This window comes from Panonychus citri, unplaced genomic scaffold, assembly GCF_014898815.1.
Source record: "Panonychus citri isolate SS breed McGregor unplaced genomic scaffold, ASM1489881v1 Contig00134, whole genome shotgun sequence".
In the NCBI taxonomy this organism is placed as follows: domain Eukaryota; kingdom Metazoa; phylum Arthropoda; class Arachnida; order Trombidiformes; family Tetranychidae; genus Panonychus; species Panonychus citri.
Window position 1 is genome coordinate 542,113 of NW_026515539.1, and position 21,122 is coordinate 563,234.

General features: G+C 31.5%; 3 protein-coding genes across 4 annotated transcripts in view; 2 read left to right on the top strand and 1 right to left on the bottom strand.

The window, feature by feature from the left end:
* LOC128391062 (T-box transcription factor TBX2-like) overlaps nt 1-961 on the top strand; it is a 35,548-nt gene extending 34,587 nt beyond the window's left edge. For both annotated transcript variants that reach the window (XM_053350905.1, XM_053350904.1), the window contains exon 6: nt 31-961. In XM_053350905.1, the coding sequence (XP_053206880.1) occupies nt 31-683 (653 nt within the window). In that variant the 3' untranslated portion in view covers nt 684-961. The remainder of the gene's footprint in view (nt 1-30) is intronic.
* Nucleotides 941-4,911, bottom strand: LOC128391061 (uncharacterized). The gene is made up of 8 exons (XM_053350903.1): nt 4,711-4,911; nt 4,274-4,450; nt 3,544-3,724; nt 3,177-3,460; nt 2,972-3,108; nt 2,737-2,909; nt 2,147-2,655; nt 941-1,359 (listed from the first exon to the last, which is right to left on the bottom strand). Exons 2-8 carry the CDS (start codon nt 4,433-4,435, stop codon nt 952-954), a joined length of 1,854 nt encoding a protein of 617 aa, XP_053206878.1. The 5' UTR covers nt 4,436-4,450; nt 4,711-4,911; the 3' UTR covers nt 941-951.
* Nucleotides 4,912-19,462: 14,551 nt separating this feature from the next.
* Nucleotides 19,463-21,061, top strand: LOC128391611 (uncharacterized). Its single transcript, XM_053351527.1, has one exon. The coding sequence runs from the start codon at nt 19,487-19,489 to the stop codon at nt 20,834-20,836; it is 1,350 nt and encodes a 449-aa protein (XP_053207502.1). The 5' UTR covers nt 19,463-19,486; the 3' UTR covers nt 20,837-21,061.
* The last annotated feature ends 61 nt before the right edge of the window (nt 21,062-21,122 follow it).

Here is a 21,122-nt window from a genome sequence, read left to right on the forward strand (position 1 = left end):
TGTTCTCTCTCTCTCATTGTTTGTATTCAGATTCCAAAAAGGAGAATCATCATCTCCACCATGATCACCTAACCGGCGGTGGATCAGGAGATTTTATTACCTCATTACCTGAATTAAATAACAATCATATTAGCAATGGTACGACTACCACCGCCCACAATTTACATAACATTGCAAATCAGTGTACATCCTTACAGAAAGCGATCTTGTATCGACCTCATCCTGGTTTACCGTTACTTTACCAGCAGCCCCCGGTCAGCCCTGAAGAGGTGGCTCGTCCAACACCAGGTTTAGGTTTACATAAGCCATGGACACCAAATTTCCTAAGCCATCTTCACCATCAAGCTGCCGCCGCCGCTGCAGCAGCAGCTGCAGGAGGAGGAGGAGGAGGAGGACCAACATCACTAACTCCAGGAACTGGTGACACAGTGACAACAAACGGCAGTGGCAGTAGTGGCGGCGGGGGAAGTATCAGCGGTGCAAGTACTGGAACCCCTGCAAGCCCTGTATCCTCAGACTATTCACATGCAGCCACAGCAGCAGCCGCAGCCGCAGCGGCTGCTGCTGCAGCATCATCACCAACCTCTGTACCATACCCGTTAATGCCCTCGCTTGGACCATTTCCCCACCTCGAGTTTACCGCAGCCATGAGACTTTACCTTGCACTTAATTCATTCAATTAATTTCAACAAGTAAAACAAAACAACAAAAAAAATCAATTAACTAATTAAACACAAAAAACATAAAATCAATTTAATAATAATATTTATTCAACACACATCCATACCACAACACCAACAACAACAACAACAAAACTACAACTTTCCTCCTCTCACATCATCAAAATCAATCAACATCAACCAACATCAACCATCAACAATTAAAAACAAAAATTACAATTTACCAATCAACAATTATAAATATACAAAAAAAACTTTGCTTTCAATTGTTTTAAATTACATTTGTTTTTATTGTTTCCAATTTTTTCTCGTGATCATTTTGTTTACTTTGAAAATATTGACCACTGGTCAGTTTAACAGTATTAACGTATCTACTTTTGGTGTAGCCAGGTAGCCCCACCCTGACCTGTAAATTTCGTGAAAATTTACTCAGATTTCCAGATGAATATAATTTCCCATTGGAATGAATAACTTCCGGGTTATCATTAAATTGATACAATTGGGATTCCAATGAACTATCATTATCATTATCATCAGGTTGCCTTTTAATTGATACATTTAATTGCTTGTGATGATGAAGATGAAGATGATAAAGATGATTATCTTTCGTTGAAATATTTCTTCTTCTTCTTCTTCGTCTTCGACCATAACCTTGTTGACCATTATCCAAACATAGGCTCTGAATAATATCCAATGTGAAATAAAAAGTGATGATGATAAATGAGAGAAAGATAAAGATAACCATCAAATCGTTAAAAAAAAGAAACTTAAACTCATCTTCATTATCTTCATCTTCATCCACCAAAGATAATTGCAATTACTGAAGCTTACATTTGGTTCTCATGCGCTTGACCATCGGTCGGTTGTTAACAAACACACAGAAAAAAAAAGATCCAAGAGTTTGATCTTACCTTGAAACAAACTTTTTACCTTTGCAACAGTTTTGTCAGATTATTGAAGATTATCATCATTATTATCATCATTTAGCTTCTGCAGACTCTTTTGTTGACAGAGAAAGTAAGTGAGAGAGAGAGAGAGAGAGAGAGAGAGTAAGAAGATGACCAAGGAAGATAAAGTTTACTATGAAGTCGAAGATAAAATAACAGCAAAAAACAGGTAAGAAAAAATTTCTTCAGGTAAGTTGTTCAATTCTAGTTAATTGATAAATGAGCTTGATGACATAAGTGCAATCACAAAAGTAATCAAGTGATGATGATAATAATCATTTAGCAATAATAATTAAATTGCAATTCGTTAATTGTTCACATTGTAAACTTAATACATTGAAACTCCTCCCTTGTAATGGCTCCTCTCTCTCTCTCTCTCATCATATTTATCCCTCCTTCTCAATTTGCAGATGAAAATGAGAGGCTCATGAAGATGAAGATAATGATTATCATATGATAATGAAGATGATGATATTTAATTGTTGTTGTTGATTGTTGTAAAAATATTTATTCTCTTACCGGTGAACAATCAGCTTCCTCTAAACAAGCCATGATTTTGGCTGTTATCCTGATTGAGCCATCATCTGGCATATCTTGAAACATGAATGCTTTGAAATTGAATGCAACCGCAAGGGGGTTGCTCGTATCACGATAAGGATGATAAGGTGCTAATGCTGAGTAAACAGGGTTCCGGCAGCCATTGTCCAGTACTAGGGTTGCAACTCCTCCCACTCCATGACCAATACCTGTTCCACCTCGCCCATTACCACCCTCACTACCTCCTCCTCCTCCTACTATTCCTCCACTATCTTTACCTTTAGAGTCTTTCCTTAGTTCATTATGTGATTTACTATTACCTCCCGTTGATGATGATAATTCATCTTTACCTTTCTTTTTCATCAGCTTGTTAGTTATCGTGGTGGTGGTTGAGGTCAAGCTAGAGGTGTGGTCATCTAGTAGATCAGAGTCTGTCTCTCCTTCATGGACCATGTAAACCTTAAGGTCAGTTAGTTTAGCAAATTTCCACCCTGAAAGTGAAAATATAATTGATGAGATTTTCTTTTCTCTCGAACTTTTTTTTTCATCAAAATTCTCTCTCTCTCTCTTACCGTCTCCGGGTTTTACTATCGCTCGAAATTGTAACTCCTCTCCAACCTCGATCAGACCATCTATCGGTATCTCTTCTGAATAGTAGGACATACCAGCGGGTTTCGCAAATAGTCCCACTTTTACGTCGACTTCGGGTTCCAAACTACTGTAAACAGTTTTCACTGGCCTATGACTGAATTATTTAGATAACATGGATTAGATTTTTCCTTCGAATGAAAAAGTTCCAATACTTACACATTGGTCCTAAAATCGAGTAATGAACTTTTAGCCATCACAGGTTCTTGTGGTCGACAGACAATAACGATATGTTCATCTTGAGCTGTTCGAAGACCGGAAATAAAGGGAATTCTAAGAGTAACTGACATCCACTCCTAAAGAATAATAAAATACTCAATTTACAACTTTTCTTCTTCAAAACTGACCAATGGCCGAAACTCACCTTTCCATCAGCTGATCTCTCTGATTTAACTCCACATTTATTAAAATCATTGATCTTCATATTATAAATGTTAATCTTTGAGGCTGTTGATGTGGATGATAAAGATGATGAGACAAGAGTCATTGAGCAATCGGCTTGAGAGGATGCTAATGATGATGAAGATGATGATGTCTCTCTATTGGTTTCAATGTAATCCTCAAAAATGGGTGGGACTGAGTATCCTGAAGGTAATGTTATCATGGATGTAAAACTTTTCCCTTCCCCTCGATTGTTACATTTGATATCTAATAATAATAATCAAGACAATTGAATTAATTAGCTGATTACATGATTAACACACCACAGTCCGCCCACGTAATCAACTTACTTTGAGCTGTAGGTGTAAGGATTTCTTTCATATTTAATGTTGATGCGGATGATTTCATTTGTTGGTGTTGCTTATTGGTTGAAGTTGGTGGTGGTGATGATGATGAAGAGGATGAAGATGAAGATGAAGATTGCCAAGTCTCAATGTTAGTTGGCCAACGGTCAGTTTTACTACGTTTAAACTGCAAGATAAATAAGAGAGAGGGAGATGTTAAATTGATTTCAATTGTTGTTGGTCTCTCATCGTTTCCGTTTCCGGAAAGTGTGTAAGTGTGTTTGTCATTTGGGATTTGGATTGATGCTTATTTGACCTCACGTGTCTCTATGTGTGTAACTAAAGGTATCAAATTATCAGATTTTGAATTAAATCAAATTAAACTACATAAATGAAAGAGATTGAGAAGATGAAGGTTATCAATGGTCATCATCAATTGGACAAATTAAATGTGGTCATCATTGAAACTGATTATTCATTGTCAACCACATATCAACATTAACTTATAATGGTCACTGTCCGAATGGATCAATGGTCATCTGTAAGTGTGTCAAAAACAAAGGTCATCACTTTTTCTTTATGGTCAATAGTTTGTCTATTTATGTTTATGGGAAAAAAATACAAATGAAACAATACATTTTGACCTAAAAGGGTTTGGTCATCTACTGATGGTCACTAATGGTCAGTTTGAAAATTTTCAAAATTCTCTTTTGTAATTGCTTAACATTATACTTACTCTTGTTTGATTGAAATTATATTGATCATTGTGATGGTCATCTGTTGTTGTTGTTGTTACCTCCTTGACCATTAGTTCAATTGAGTTAATTGTTATAATCAATTCAATTAACATGAAAAATGATAAAAGTTGAAATTGTTGACCAACAATCAATGTAATCATTTTGTAATTGTAATCCTTAAACAAATAGCCCAAAGAAAACAGTAAACAAATTAAAATAAGTCAACAATTAAATGAACAGCACAATCAATAAATTGTAATACTAATAATGAATCGGTTAATTGTTGATAAAACGTTAATCAACATCTAAAAATGGTTAATCAAAATGAAAATTAAAGTTAACAAATCACAATTAACAATAGTTGATGTTTGAACAAATGAAAATATAAACAGTTTGCTAATTCAATTAATTCAAATATAACCTTTTAAATTGTTACCTTTTTGAGTTGATTGTTATTTACTAAATTAACTAAATCATTGAATGACCACTTCTCATATATTTAATTGTGATTAGTGAGAGGGACAACCTTTTTAACTGTTGTTGATTGTTACATTTGGATCCATATGATTAACCATTAGGTTAAAAGGGCAAATATCAAAGGTATTAATCTGATGAATGGGAGATTGAGAGAGTTGAAAATATCATCCAAAAGGATGAAGATGATAATGATGAAGATAAGATTGATAGACAGCTGATAATAAGATAAATCCTCTGTCTAAATACACAATCAATATGACAAATGTAAAAGTAACTGTGAATTGGGGCAATTTAAGGTTAACAATGAGAATCACAATCCATGTAAGTGATTAGGATTAAAGATTAACACTAATCAGTTGGATAATAATATGAAAAATTTCATTGGGTTATCATGATGATCAGTTAATTTTGTTTTGTCTTAACAATTTCTCACGGAAATGATTAAGTAAATTGCGAATCGGAATTAAACAAAAAAAAAAGTCAAGATGAAGGCTGAAAAATTGGTCAAGAAATTGCAACTAGATATTTACTCAGTAATCATCCTCATCTTCATCAATGAATGATGATAAGAATGCAATTATTTGGTAAATATATTAAGTGGTCAAGTTAATAATTATGCAAATGACCAGGTAAACATTTGCAAATGGTCAGTGTGATGATTATCATCATCCTTGCATAAAATGATATATAATTTTGTATTTGCTTTTTTTTCAATTGCTTATTTACAATGTTACAATTTGATGATGATGAAGATGAAGATGATGACCTCTGTCTCTCTCTCTCTCTCTCTCTCTCACTCACTTACTCTCTATGTTTGTTTACTTACCTACTTACTTACCTACCTGTCTACCTTTACAAATGATGATTAGCAAGAACAACAATGTTGCAAGTAAAAAAAAAAGTCACAGGAAGGAAAAGTTAAAGGAAAGAGAGAAAAAAACAAATGTAGAGAAAAAAAATGAACAAATAGCCTGAGGTGAAATAAGGAGAGAGAAACACGAAAAAAAAAGTTACTCTCACTCTAATCATTGGTCAAGGTAACAAGGTGGACTTTCCCTAAATGTCCATTCAATGAAAGTCAATTTTCACGGTCTGGTTTAAATACACAACACATACACGCTCATTGGGACTTTTCAACAACCTTATAAATAATCATGAAGATGAAGATGATGATGATGATGATGATGATAACCAATTGCAATCAATTATCTTGACCTTAAGAGTAAAACTAAAATTGACCGGAAGGAGCAATCTGACTACTATTAAGAAACCATCATTATAAAGGTGATGACAGGTAAATCAAATAGTAGAGATGAAGATGAGGATGAAAATAATGATGATGATGATAAAGTAAGTATTTTACCCTGAGGCTAATTAGTAATGTAACTTAAATGAATGTAAATGAATTTAAATTTTGTTTCTCCACTTTTTTTATTAATAATATCAACTTGATGTAATTTTGTATTGGTCAATCAGTTAACTGGTCAAGATTAAAGTAAATGTTTGATTGTTTTTTTTTTCAATACTTTTTCCTAATACTTGAATCTGTTTATCTTTCTGTTTGTTTGATTTTATCACAATTAAAGTTAATTATTTGAGTTTACATTTATATATAAGTACAATTGTTGCTAAATTGTTACCTATTCTTGATTAATGATTAATAAACTATCAAGCAATCAACCGATAGGTAACAAGCTGGTTTACCTGATTTCCGGTTGTTAATTGTTAACCAAAATCATTTTACTCTTACAACAATCAGTAACAATTTAACTGTTTATTTTTCCCCCCAATGATTTACCTGATTGTTACCTTGATTATCAGCAATTAAAGACAAAGGTAAATATATTTGTTTGTTTGTAACATTATAATTATCAATGGGTTTCTACATATGGTCAATGAAGGTTAAAGGAAGAGGTCGAGAGGTCAAAGGTATAAACAAATCAACTGTAACTTAATCATCATAAATAATATTAAACATAATGAAAGCTTTTTTTTTTGTTCAAAGTAAATCAAAAACTAGCAAATAATAATAACTAACCCAAAGGTAACCAATTGGTCAACCAAGTGGTCAGTATATAAACATTGGTAAACAATATATTATAACATCAGTAAGCGTTTAGTGTTACAGATTAACCAGACTGACCACCGGAGAGATGAAGATGCTGATGAGTTGGTTGATGATATTGAGTGGAAAAGGTCAGTTAGGTAAATGTCCATCAATAACTGACCAATAACTTGGCAATAACTTGGGAAGAAAATTTTTTACTCTTCCTTCAATTTTGTGACATTTTGATTACATTTACATTGAGAAACTTAAGAAGCAAAGACATTTTGTCATCATCAAGAGATGAGAAAGATGATAAATGTTACCTTGAGAAACTTGATCTCTCTTAATACAATAATTAATATGATAATTAGTTAATCTTTTCCAGATTAAAGTTTTAAATCAGTTAAGCGCGACAACAATTAAAAATTAAGGTAAGTTGATAATTAGAAACAAAAAAGATGAAGAAAAAAAAATTTTTTTTTCTAACTTTTCGTGTCTCCAATTAACTTTCTGATGGTGATAACCTTGCACTTTGAAAATTGTCACCTCTTTACTCCCACTTTTGATGATGATGATTAGTTAATTAGCTTTTTACATTAATTAATCATCATCATACTCAGATAAATGATAATCACTTACAAGGTAAGAAAGATAAACAATCAACAAGGTAAAAAGATATTAAAGTGACAATAAGAAGCAATAATAATAATCATCTCTTTCCTTTCATCATCATCATCATCGCCTTAAGGGTCAGCTTATTATCATCATCATCTTCATCATCCTCATCACCCATGGCACCAAAAATACCTGTGAACAAGGTGAAACATGTTAACAAGATGGCTGCATATGTGAATTAAATGTTGACAATGATTGTTGATGATCCCTCTCACATAATAATCAACTCACACAGGCTTATCATCATTATTATCATCATCATAATTATCCTAATTAACATGATTATTATGAATTGTTTATAAATACACACACACACACATAGACACAGGTAACAATCAACTCCTCCCAGCTCATTAAGGTGATGCTTTTTTTACCTGAGTTTTTTTTTCTGCTGTTTTTTTAACTTATCCTGTTGCCTGAGTGTGTTAACTTTGGTTAGATCAACTTCCTCACCTGGCTCGTAAGTCTTATCATCCTCATCCTCATCATCATCATCATCATTATCTTCCTCATCATCATATCTGACTCCTTAAATTACCCTTAATTAACAAGAGGATGATAAAGATGATGAAAGGTAAAACCTTACGTCCATGGGTTAAATGTTGATTACTTCATAATCTATGGGGATCAAATTTATCCCTCTAAGAGGTTCCTGCTTTTGAATTATCTTCCTTATCATCATTATCATCAGTAATTATGATTACTATTTACCTTTTGAGAAAAATGTCCTTGACAAACAAAGTCCAGGTAAGTCCATCATCGTAATCATCATAATTCAGAGGCCTTTGTAAATAATTGTTTAGTAATCTACTTGTAAACACATTGGTCAGTTTAACTTAACTTGTTGACCATTACAACATTTTTTTGGTTCCTTTTTTTTACCTTTTAATTGTGTCCATCTATTGGTCAGTTTGATGAGTGAAAGATTTTGTTTAGAACTTTTTTTTTTACAACTTTTCGTTTTGTTCCCATTCAATGATAATATTCAGATGAGAACCATTGAGTTTATCAGATAAATTGTTGGTAAATAGGAAGTGATAAATTATCACAACAATTAACTTATCATCAGATCAAATTTGTGACTTTTTATGATTTTTACCATGAAGAAAGAGGGAAAAGTTATTTATATATGTACATTTAAATGACCATTGGTCAAGTTACATTAATAAAAACAAAAGCAGAATAAACAGTTTCAAGTAACATTGAAAATTGATGATGGTCAATGAAGATGACCAGTGATAATATTCATTGGTTAGTAATAAATATCAGGGTATTCATGAGATAAGATTATCATCTTCAAGTGGAAATTGCAAATTAATGTCCATTGAAAAGTTTTCATCATCTTTTATCATCTTTTATCATCATCATCTTAATCTTTGTCATCATTTCAATAGTAAATGAATAGCAAATGATATTGTCATGATAATTTGAGGTTAAAGGTTAGGGATATAAATTACAGTTTTTAAATGGTTGATGCTTTTTATTTGCATTTGATTATCACCATTGTTATTTAGGTTAAGCAATCAAGTACATGATGATAATCAGTGTTGGTGGTGGGGAGGGTGGATCAAGATGATGATGAGGATGAGGCAGTGGTGTTGGTGGTATCACTGGATATGTAAAATGTTATGTATATGTAATAATATGATGAAAGGAAATCAAAGTTATTATGGTGATAATAAATCATTTTGAATGTTGAAGAGATGAAGATGAGGATGATAATGCTTTTATTTATCAAATGATGCGGATGACAAAGATGCTGATGATAGGAAATAGTATCAGCATCCTTAAGACACGTGATCTTTTTCCTTCTCTCTCTCTCTCTCAAAATCATCAGTTATGTTTTTTTTTGTCTTCTTCTTGTTTATCATGTTGCTTACTTTTTGGATGATGATGATGATGGTGATGTGACTTTTTCAATATCATCCTCATCTCAACATCCTTCAGCATCCACCCACTTGGATGATATCATGTAAACTTGTAAATTGGCTGAAAATAATATAATACTTTGTCATCTTATCATCATCATCATCATCATCATCTCCATTGTTATTATTATGATTACATGTGTAGATTTGATTTCTTGTGACTTTTTTTTACATAGACACACATTCACTTATTAGTAACAATCATTTTTAACAAGCTTCATTGTCCTCGATTTTGACTGTTGGTCCTCTCTGTATATTTCCTAGAGGGTGGTGGATATGAAAGTGGGTGGGTGGGTGCACACTCTCATGTAGACACACTTACAGTGAAAATTTTGTCTTTTTTATATTTGTGTCCTCCTAATGATACCAATATAACTATTGATGTAATTTGTTTGACAAACTAATGGTATATATTGTTGGATGTGTTGTCGTTGTTGTTGTTGTGTTGTTTTTGATGTTTTTTTAATAAGTTTTATGTAAAGGAAGAGGATGATAACATGGGATGTGGATGAGGTTGAAGAGTGGGTTGATGATGATCCGCTCGATAAAAGATGAAGATGAAATTTTCAACTAATTGGTATCAATGTTAACAAGTTGATGGTTGGATGAATTTTAATTTACAGAGACACTTAGTTTCATCTTTCACCTCCCATTTTATCAAATTAGTTTGATAATGGTGATGATTATCATGATATATTTGATGATGGTGATAATGGTCAGTTGTAAATCTTTTCATATCATTGATCCTCTTTGACCGTTGAGATTTTTTTAACTGATGATATTTAAAGTTATGGATAAGCAGTCGAAGGTGATTTGTTGTTGTTGTTGTTGTTGTTGTGGTCAGTAAACTTTAGTATTATCTTAATGGTAATGACCATGATAATGATCATGATGATTACGATTGTGATTCAGTTCATCATTTGATTGTTGATGAAACTTTTTTGTTTGTTTCGAAATAACAAAATTATTATAAATGGTTAATGATGTTATATGAGATATGAGATTTTTTCATTTTTTATCATTTTGATTGTATCAAAATGATTGTGATAACAATTTAAATCATTACAATATCAACAGTTAAGGTCAGATAAGGTCTTTTTGTTCAACCAATTAGTTGATTGTCCAGAATAAAAAACGTAACCTTTAAACAACAACCTGATACATTTTCATTGTTGTTGATTGTTGTGTGAAGGTAAATGATCAACCAAATGATGATTATCATTATAATCATTGATTTTAGATTGTGATTATGAATATATCATTAATAATGATTGTGTGTGTGTGTATTAATATAATCAAGATGAATAAAAAAAATGTCAAGTCAATTGTTACCATTATAATTGCCGCAAGGTAACAAAATGATTGCTATTATTAATACAGCATCTTCATCATCTTCATCCTCATCTTGTGAATGAAAAAATCATCTCTCTCTCTCTCTCTCTCTCTCTCTCTCTCTCTGCTCTCTACCTTTTGTAGTTCGTGATCATGTTAACATTTGATGAACAATTTGTTTCCTTTTCTAGTTATATAATTAGGTGAAGATTGATTCTTGTTAATAGGAAACCATTTATACCCTGAGGGTCAATCTATTTACCTCACACCGATTATCAAGAGTAACAAGGAAGGAGGAGGCAAGAAAATGATGATGATGATGAAGATGAGGATGAGGATGAGGATGAAAAATAAAATAAAGTTACAACCCAAACGTTTTAATAGTAATCATAATAATACAAGAGACCCGCCATCATGAAATAACCTCATTAATATCATGAAATCAGATTATAACAAACTAACTTACAATTATCATCATCATTATGATTAACATTGAGATGCTGATAATCATAATAATAATTAAGATACATGAAAAGCAATCAAATTGCCTTGATGAAAATCAACAATCAAGTTAAGAAATCAAAATTAATAGTTGAAAAGCAAAAAAATTAATTCATATTAATGATTCAATTTGGTTTCTTTGGCCTTCTTCAAATGATTACAATTAATAGCTAACATTTCAATTAACTGATATTATAATTTTACTTGTTGAGAATCGTTGTCAATTGATTTGTTTAAATCAACAACAATTTAAAGCTAATCATCAGGTTGTCATTAATTATGTTCATTTTCATTTGAACAGCTCATTAAATTAACTTTAATTTGTTGCTAATTTGTTGTTTCCTCAATGTGATAATGTTTTGAAAATTATTTATATTAATTGTTGATTGTTGGAAAACCACATCAACACGAAGAGACCTTTTTTTTGTCCAACAATTAACACGCAATTTAAATTGTCTCAAAGTTGATGACATTTTCATCATGTAATGAGAATCAAGTTAATTGTTGTTGTCAAATTCATAATCACCATTAATTGTTGACCATCATGTCCATCATCACCCATTTAATTTTCCTTCCAATGATTCAGTGATTTAGATGAGGAAATTTATATTCTCAGGAAAAAGTAAAACTAATCATTGTAACAATTAACTTTCATTTGTTTTAAATACTTTTGGGTTGACATTTAAGTTTGAGTGACAATTAAATTGAGACAAAAATAAAATGATTTTAATTGTTGGTCACGCAAAGGATAAAATGAACATTACCTTTGGAAATGATAATAGTTAGAGGCTTAATTGTTAACTATTAACAATCACGGTTTCAATCATTTATTGATTATCACCAGAAAGATAAACCAAATCAACTTAATCATTGATTGTTAACAAGAAAAAGTTTAGAACTTTTTTTCTAACAACTAACTCCATCTATGAATGGAAAAGTGAAAATCTCGAAAAATTGGAAAAAAAAGTTTTTCTAATTGAAAACTTTTCTAATCTGTTTCTTTTTTCCTGATAAAATCAATTAATTAATTTGTATCAATTTCGAATTTAAATTTTTAATTCATTAATTAAAACCCAACGAATTAATTAGCATTTCTATTACCATTACGGAGGAAATTAATTGTCTTTCTCTGTATCGGTTGTAATGTTCAATTCTGTGATATTTAAACTCTTTCGTTTTGCTTTTAAATGATACTAATGATGTTTTCTAATCGTTAATGATTAACTTAATCATTAACGATCATCAGAAAAGAAAAGCTCAGCAATGAAATTATATGTATTATATTTGAGTGTGTGTACTTTTTTTTTATATTTATTTATATGTGAAATCTAATCTTGTTAGTGCGTTAATGATTAAGTTAATTACATGCTGAGCACGAGAAACAAGATTAACTAAATGATGATTATGTTGATTACGTTGATGATGATCAGTTAATGGTTAACTACAGTCAACCAAGGATAACGTTTTAACGTTAATGATTATGGATAACACAATAACAATCAACATCATCATCATCATATTCATTACCATTAACAAACAATTTACCAACAATGAGTTGATTGTTGCCTCTCTGTTTTGTTTTTTCATGGTAACAATTAAAAAAAAACATTGTTGGTCTATTGTTGATACTAATTAAAGTGTCTTGATCATCATTAACCTTTTACTTAATTCAGTTTCAGTATTTATATCAAACAATTGGTCAGATGATTTAAAGAAATGGAAAGTTAATTGTTAATTCACTTTCTAATAATTAATTGTTTGCTTATGATGTATTTACTATTAATGTCTATGTATTATACGTTACATAAATTATTTAGACAATTAAATTAAAATTCTGTAACAATTAATCTTGTTTATTTCTGTGTATCATTTAGTTAATTTTGTTTAGGTGAATCAATTTACAATTTAAATTGTTAATTTTTTAGTAAAAACAATCAAATCTCAGTTAAATTGACCATGAAAATGACAAAATTATCAACTTACAATTAACTTATTATTATTAACAAGGTAATTCAATATTTATTGTTGACAATTAAGTTAATCGTGATGATAAATATACATCTAGTTATAATAATTCAATTATCACAAGACAAGGTAAGTTGATTAAGTGATTAAATTTAATTGTCAAGGTGAAAAATTGTTAAACCAAGAGTAGAAAAGTTATCCCAATGTTGATGAGATCACAATTAATAAATTAATCAAATTTTTCCAATGGTTTGTTTCACCTTAAACGTTGATGATAATCAAGTTAACATGATCTATGTTTGATTGTCAATGGTTAATCAAAACCTTCCCATCACGAATTGATTTTACCTTATTTATCATCCTTATCATCATCATCATCATCATAAACATCAACAACAATGAAGATATATCACCAAGCCCATATATTATTACATTAACAAGATGATGATAAGACAGGTAAATAAACACACCGAGGAGGAAGAGGAGGAGATGATGAAAGAAAAGAAAGTGAAAAAAAGATGATGAATGAAAATCTTATATACAAGAAATTGAATCAAGTTGCTCTTCTAATTATCCTTATCCTTATCATTACTATTATCATGATAAAATTGACCACCGTTCACTTATAATTGACCACTCGATGAAGGTAACATCACGAGGAGATACAATGAGAAACCATAGAGGTTTAACTTTAACCAGAAAATCGGGAGCAAGAGGAGGAGGAAGGAAAAAGATTATGATGATGATGAGAGAGAGAGAGAGAGAGAGAGGATCAAGAATTTCATTCATTAAAATGACCTCTCAACGTTTACGTTTACGTTACAAATTCCTGCACCCACCCCACTCCCACCCACAAACAATTGCCGCATTAGCTAAACAATTTGTTTACATTTCTTGTTTCATGGGAAAAATTTAAACAACGATCATGATGATGATGATCATCATCACTATTATCATGATTATCCTCATCATCATTTTCATCTTCCTCATGACCATCAATTTAATTTCCAACAGTTTGACATATTCAATGAATCGCATTTCCATTAAAACCATAATAATAATTATCCACCCTCCACCTCCCACCCTGTAACCTCATGTTTCTCATCCCACGCCTCATGAAAATCAGCTTTAAAATGGTTAATCTTTTACTTACAAGATTAACATTTCTTAATCTTGTACAAGGGATTAATAAATTTCTTGCTATTCGGACAAATTGATTGTACCAAGTTTATTATATAGAATTGATTTTACAAACTGATTTGAACACTGATTAAATCATTTGAAATCATGTGAATCAAATTAAATTAACTTGTGATTGTGAAAAAGTTTTTCTTTCCAGTTAATCTTTTAAAATATCAAAATTAAACCAAATTGATTAACTAATATGATTATAAGATTAACTTAAAAGTAAATGATTTGATTGAATCTTTTGTTTCTCAATGATTGTTGAAACATGATTTACTTTTATTTAGTTAATTAACTATTATTATCCAGTAAATTATTGTCACAGTGTGATACCTGATGATGACAGGTATGTGAATATATGAGTAATGATTAGATTGAGGGTGGTAACAATTAAGGAATGAGGATAAGGATGATGATGATGATATTCAAGCACGACATCAAATCTAAGGATTAACAAACATCATCAAGATGATAATAATCAACATATAATAAGTAATTACAATGTTTAATAATGATAATGATTGTAATGATTAAGCTTAACAGGATACATGTAATAATAATGATAAAAATGACAATAAACAGCGACAACAATTAGTTTTATATTTGTCATCTCTCACTAACGATTAATTAACCAGCTAGTTAACTATTATGATGAGTTAATTGTTCAATTTTGTTGTAAATTGAAAAAAAAAGTTAAGTAAAGTTAATGAATGAAATGAAAGACTAATAATAATAATAATTGTAAACACACACAGAGGGAATTAAGTTAATTGTTATGATATTACATGATTGTAATGATGATGATGATGATGAGATGTTCATCCCAGGTTGATTTAATTCATTATCTTGAGGGATTCAGAGGGATAAGAGGAGGATGAGGGTGGGATGAAGGAGGTGAGTGTTTTGGATGAGAAATTTTTTCTCTTTTCTTGTTTATTGTTTAGTTTTACATCACAATTAAGATGATGAGGATGATGAGAACCTCCCTCCTTGTTATAATGAAAAAATCGACCTTGGTGGGGCTCACTTGGAGCCTCATCCTCATCATCTTTATCTTCATCATCTTGATGGAGGTGGAGGAGGAGGGAAAGATGAGAAGGAAGGAAATATTAGTCTTGTTTTTTTTTTTTTACGTTTTTTTTTACTAAACTTACCTTGATTTTTTCTCTCTCACTCTCTCATCATCATCATCTCTAACTGGTTAAGGTGAAACCCACAAAGTGGTTAACCAGAGGGAGAAAAGATTAAAGATGATGATGAGAGAGAGAGAGATGAAAATTGAAAGTTACAGTCTTTTATTTGAATGAACGTAATAGTAAAAGATTAGTTGTATTTAACTAACTACTACAATTACTAATGAATGATGATGATGAAACGGATGTTGATGAAGTAAACAAAAGGAGGAGTGATGATGATGAGTAAAAACAAACAATCATCATAAGTATATCAAGTTTCCTAGTAAAATGGTTAATTTGACAATAAGTCAAAAACTGTATCCTCAAACTCATCCGCTTACATCGTTCACTTTATCATCATCCTCATCATCTCATCTTCATTGTAGGTATTCATATCATCTTTCATCAGCTGACCACAGCACCTTCGTTGTGGTCAACATTTGATAGATAAAAAAGTTAACTGACGAAAACATAGATAAAAGTTGACCAATGTCCATCGTTGATCGGTTAATATTTTTCATGTGAATGAATTGAAATCGTGCAGAGGAAGAGGAAGAGGAGGATGAAGACAAATGAAGACTAATACATGATATTTATGTTTTCTCATCTTCTTACTAATATATTTTATCTTCCCTTGTGTGTTAACCATTGTTATTGAATTGATAAACAAGACTGTTAATCTACCTGGTGGTTGAAAGGTTGGTATAGATGAATAAGGGAGTGGGGTGGATCAGGAGGTGGGTGGTACATCATGGTGGGTGTTATTTTGCTCCTCGCAAATATCCAGGTAAAGATTCATGTTTGTTTAGTGTGTGTATGTTTTGTTGTTCATGCTCAACCAATCAAGCAATCACGATGATGATGATGATTATGATTAAGGTTGGGGACGATTAAAGGATGAGGTTGTTGTTGATTATGATGTTGATCAATGTTAAGAATAGGTTTTAAGATGATGATGATGATAATGATAAGGATCAAGATATGGTTGATAATGATGATGAAGGTTATAGGGAAAGGATGATGAAAATTACTCTGATGATGAGGATGAAAAACTTACCTGGTGGGATGATGATTACTATCCTTGTACCTTTATTATCATCTTGTTGGTAGTAAGGATGATTAGGATGATGAGGATGAGGATGATAATTTTATTATCTTTCTCATGGTAAAAATTGATTTTCTGCTTTTCTAATGATAACTTGTTATCATTTTAAATCATATGTTACAATGTTTACTTTTCAAAGTGATTGTTGATTGATTGATTATTATATATTGTGAATTAATAGTTGATCTGGTTGTCGCTTTTCAGTTTACTGACCTAGTTTACTAGTTGACCAAGGGTCAGTTGTAGGAGTATTGTATTAATATGTGATAATTGTTGTCATGATAAAGTGGATTGGACACAAGGAGGACACAGAAAAGCCGCCGGGGTAAAGTTTGTTGACTAAGCTGTTGAAAAATTTATGATTCCTTGTTATTGATAACTTTGTATACTTATAGTGTGTCCGATAACAGGTTAAGATAAGGTTTTCTTAGAGGTGGACAGTGGTCAGTGAAGATGAGAGAGAGAGAGAGTGAGAGAGATAATCTTTCTCTTTGAATGATAGCGGAAAGTTAGTGATACTATGAGGGTGGGGAATCTTAAAGGTGGAAATTGTTTTTCTCTGTCAATAAAATTTCAATGGTGGCTAATGAATAGGAATCAATCCTCTTGACCTCTGGTCAACTGATGATAAAAGAAAGAGAGAGAAAATAAAAGGTAAAAAGATACAAAAGTGGTAATTAATGGAGTCTGATGATGATGATGATGACGATGAGAGTGAAGGAAGATAAAGGATAAAGATAAGGAGTGAAGATAAGAGCTTCTAGACATAAGGATGAAGATGATGAAGATGAAAACAAAGAAACTAAAAGATGATGAAAAGGTTATTAGACAAGTAATGATATAAGGAGGATGAGGAAGAGAAAGAGCCAAAAAAAGATGACGATGGTGACGAAAAAAAAGTTCTTAAGTAGTTCTTAACATTGACTCTAATAATGTCCAGTCTCGGAGGACGAAGGCGATGACCAGAGAGAGAGAGAGAGAGAGAAAGCTAAAGGCGAAGAAAAATAAAGAAAAGACCTTTTCTCTCTCTCCTTTACTGTCTTACAAGAGAAAGAAAGTAAAGGATGAAGATGATGATGACCAGTAAAAGGGGAGGTCAAGAGGCAAGGAGGCTTAAGGAGAGGAGGAGGGAAACCAATGTCACTATCGTTATCTTGGAGTCAATCTAAATTATAACCTTTTGTTGTACTTTATGTCTCAGTGTCACGGTGGCTTGGTCATCTATGGTCAATTTTTATCCTTCCATAGTCACAAATATGCATTGAAATTGATATATTTAAAGGCTACTCTGTGAACTGACCAGTACAGACTATTTTTTAACTGTTCTCAACACTGTAGTCTTTCATCATCACTTTTTTTCTGTCTCTCTCTTTTACTTTGCTTTGAAAACAAAAAGCACAAAAACTGACCACTATTGACCATGGAATAAGTTGAATATATTCTGTATCTCTTACAATTAAATTAATGAGTACTTTGAATTTACCTTGATTGAGGTAAATTGACAGGTCACCAATGCGAATGACCATCATCGCCATCATCAGATGATCACAAACTGACCATTGAAAAGTACATTAGTCTTAATCCTTTTCTATTTTTTCCTCTCTTCTCAATTCTTTGCTTAATATTTACTTACCTTGATCTTTTTTAAATCTTTTAAAACACTTTCTATCATTTATATTTATAGAAACCATTGGTCAATCTATTGGTCATCTTAACGTTTTTGCTCCTCTTCAATTTGATTAAGGGAAACATTTTTTTCCTTCTTCCACTGATAATAAATACAAATGCTTTTCAAAACCAACAATCACATTCTTGTCAACCTTTTGTTGTCCATTATCATCAATTGATTGTAATTTCATGTCCATTCATAGATACACGTGTAGGGATGATAATGGTCACTGTCATGGTCAACGTATCATCATCATCATCATCATCATCATTGTCAGTCACAATAATTGCTATCTTGTCATCTTGTCTTCCTCCTTTTTTTTCATCTTCACTTTGCTTTAACACAGGTAAAAAAAAAGCTTAATCTCTCAGGTATTTTCATCACTGATTAAGATTAAGATTAAGATGATCTTCTCATTAACTTGATTCTCAATGAGTTATTGTAATATTTTCAAGTTGAATTGATTGATGAAAAAGCTTTTGACAAAAATTGGTGACGATTTTCAACTAAATTCAATTCGACCAAGTAATAAATTGATTATCGATTTGATTTATAATTAATTTTCAGTCAACTGTTAATTTAGATTAACTAGAAAACTTTTTGTTTCGACTTTCGATCAACTTACTCCATCTATCGGAATAAAAGAGTAACTTTGATTTTCCATTGAATTTTTTTTTCGGTTCACAATTTATTTTCACTTTTTAATTGTTGGTTCTTTTTTTTTGTTCTTGAAAAGGTAATTAGATTGTAAATTTTTTAATTGTTTACTTTTTCTTACTTTTGGATAGTTAAGTTAACCAGTGTGTAACTAATGGTGTTGATTCTGTGTCATTTGAATTCATGGTAATATGAGCAAAATTAATTTCTACTGTTAATTAATTGTTTTAGTCTCCTGATTATCTGATTGTGATTTAGAAACTTTTTATTATTATTATTGTTCTGATTTTCATCACAAAGAGATTTCAGATTAGACATTTATGAGAAGACAATTGTTAAAAGATAATTAAAGACAATGAGCCATGGAAAAGTTAATTAAGATTAGATTGTTAATCAATCAAATGAACAGATCGCCAATTTAGATTAATTTTGTTTGTTACAATTTAGTTGATTGTTGGATTATTATTTAAGGTTGAAATGAGGAGAGTTAAGAGAAATGAGACATTTTAATTGTTGTATTAGTTTAATTTGTATTCTGTTTATCGTTAGTTGGATTATTAATTGTGATTCTGTTGAAAATTGTAACTGCGATGAAAACAATGCTAATCAAACCGAATTTAACCTTAATTGTTTAATTTTGTGTGATAATATAGTTGATGGTACAAATAATGGTCGATATGGTTATGAGTTGACTTCGATTTCCGAGGAAGGTCCATTTTTTTTATTCGACACTGAAGAAAAGGTCAATTTGAGAAGGTCAGATATTCGTGATGGTCAATCGGGTGTTAAATTACATCTAATTGTCCGGTTAATTAACTCTTTAACCTGTGAACCGATGAAAGGTGTTTATGTTTTCATTTGGCAAGCAAATGCAAAAGGAGTTTATTCAGGAGTGGACAATGGTCAACAAGATGGAAGGCAATTCTATGATCCAAATGATTTTTTTCAAAATAATTTCCGTGACTTTCGGGATTTTCCAGATCGAGATGGTGAACACGGTGGACCTCGAGGTGGACACTTCGATGATGACGATGAACACTATCGACCAAGAGATGATGATAGATGGAAATGGCGGCGAGATGATGGCCCACCGAGAGGAAGAGAAGATCGATTTACCGGTCATCCCGACGAACCCAAACCATGGATGAGGCCAAATGAGTGGAAAAGCCCACGATATCCCATTGAGAACGATCCAAATGACGAACCATGGATTCGAGATGAAGATAAATCCACTGATCAAATTAAAGATGAAAAAGAAACAATTAAAAGACAAGATCATCCACTGAGTGTCCAATTAATCAAATTAAAAAGCCAATCGGACAAACAAAACAATTTAGAGACAATCAACTCAGCGAAAGATTTTTATAAAACGATAAAGTTTCCTAAGCCCATTGAGAACTCAGCTCATCGTCCTGATGATTACTCAAATTTCAAGAAATTCCCTCGTCAAAGGCCAATAAACGAAGACCGTTTTCTCCGTGGTTACCAATCGACAAACCATCATGGCGATGCTTCATTTATAACGGTAATTCCGGGCTGGTATCGAGGTCGAAGTCAACACATTCATATTGAGATTTATCTGGACATAGAATCGCCAGAAAATGTGGCCTATGTTGGTCAATTGTACTTTCCCACCGATGACCGGTCACTAATCAGTAAATTGGAAACAACTAAACCTTATAATCAGATTCCCTTTTCGTTAACAAGTCATGAGGATGATGAAATTTTCCAACAATCAAAAGGCAATGAGTTGATCATTTCATTAGAACCCATTGGAAATGGTTATCAAGGTATTGTTACAATTGGTGTTGACCCAACGATAACAATTAAGCCGTTTCTTGATTAATTAATTCACAAATTAAGTTACATTGACATAAAATTAGGTTTTATTTTTTTCACTTTTAAATTGTTGATTTTTTTAGCAAAAAAAAACTATAAATATTTTTGTATAATTTTTTTTTCTCAAGTTAATTTTTCACAATCAATGTTTTGTTTGGACCATTAATTAATTATTCACACTGTCTTCTGTCCTTTAAATAGTTAATCATTAAACAACATTGATACATTTAAATTATTACATTGATTTCATTTGTTTTCTTAATAATAATCTGAAGAGTGGTTGATTAAGTGGT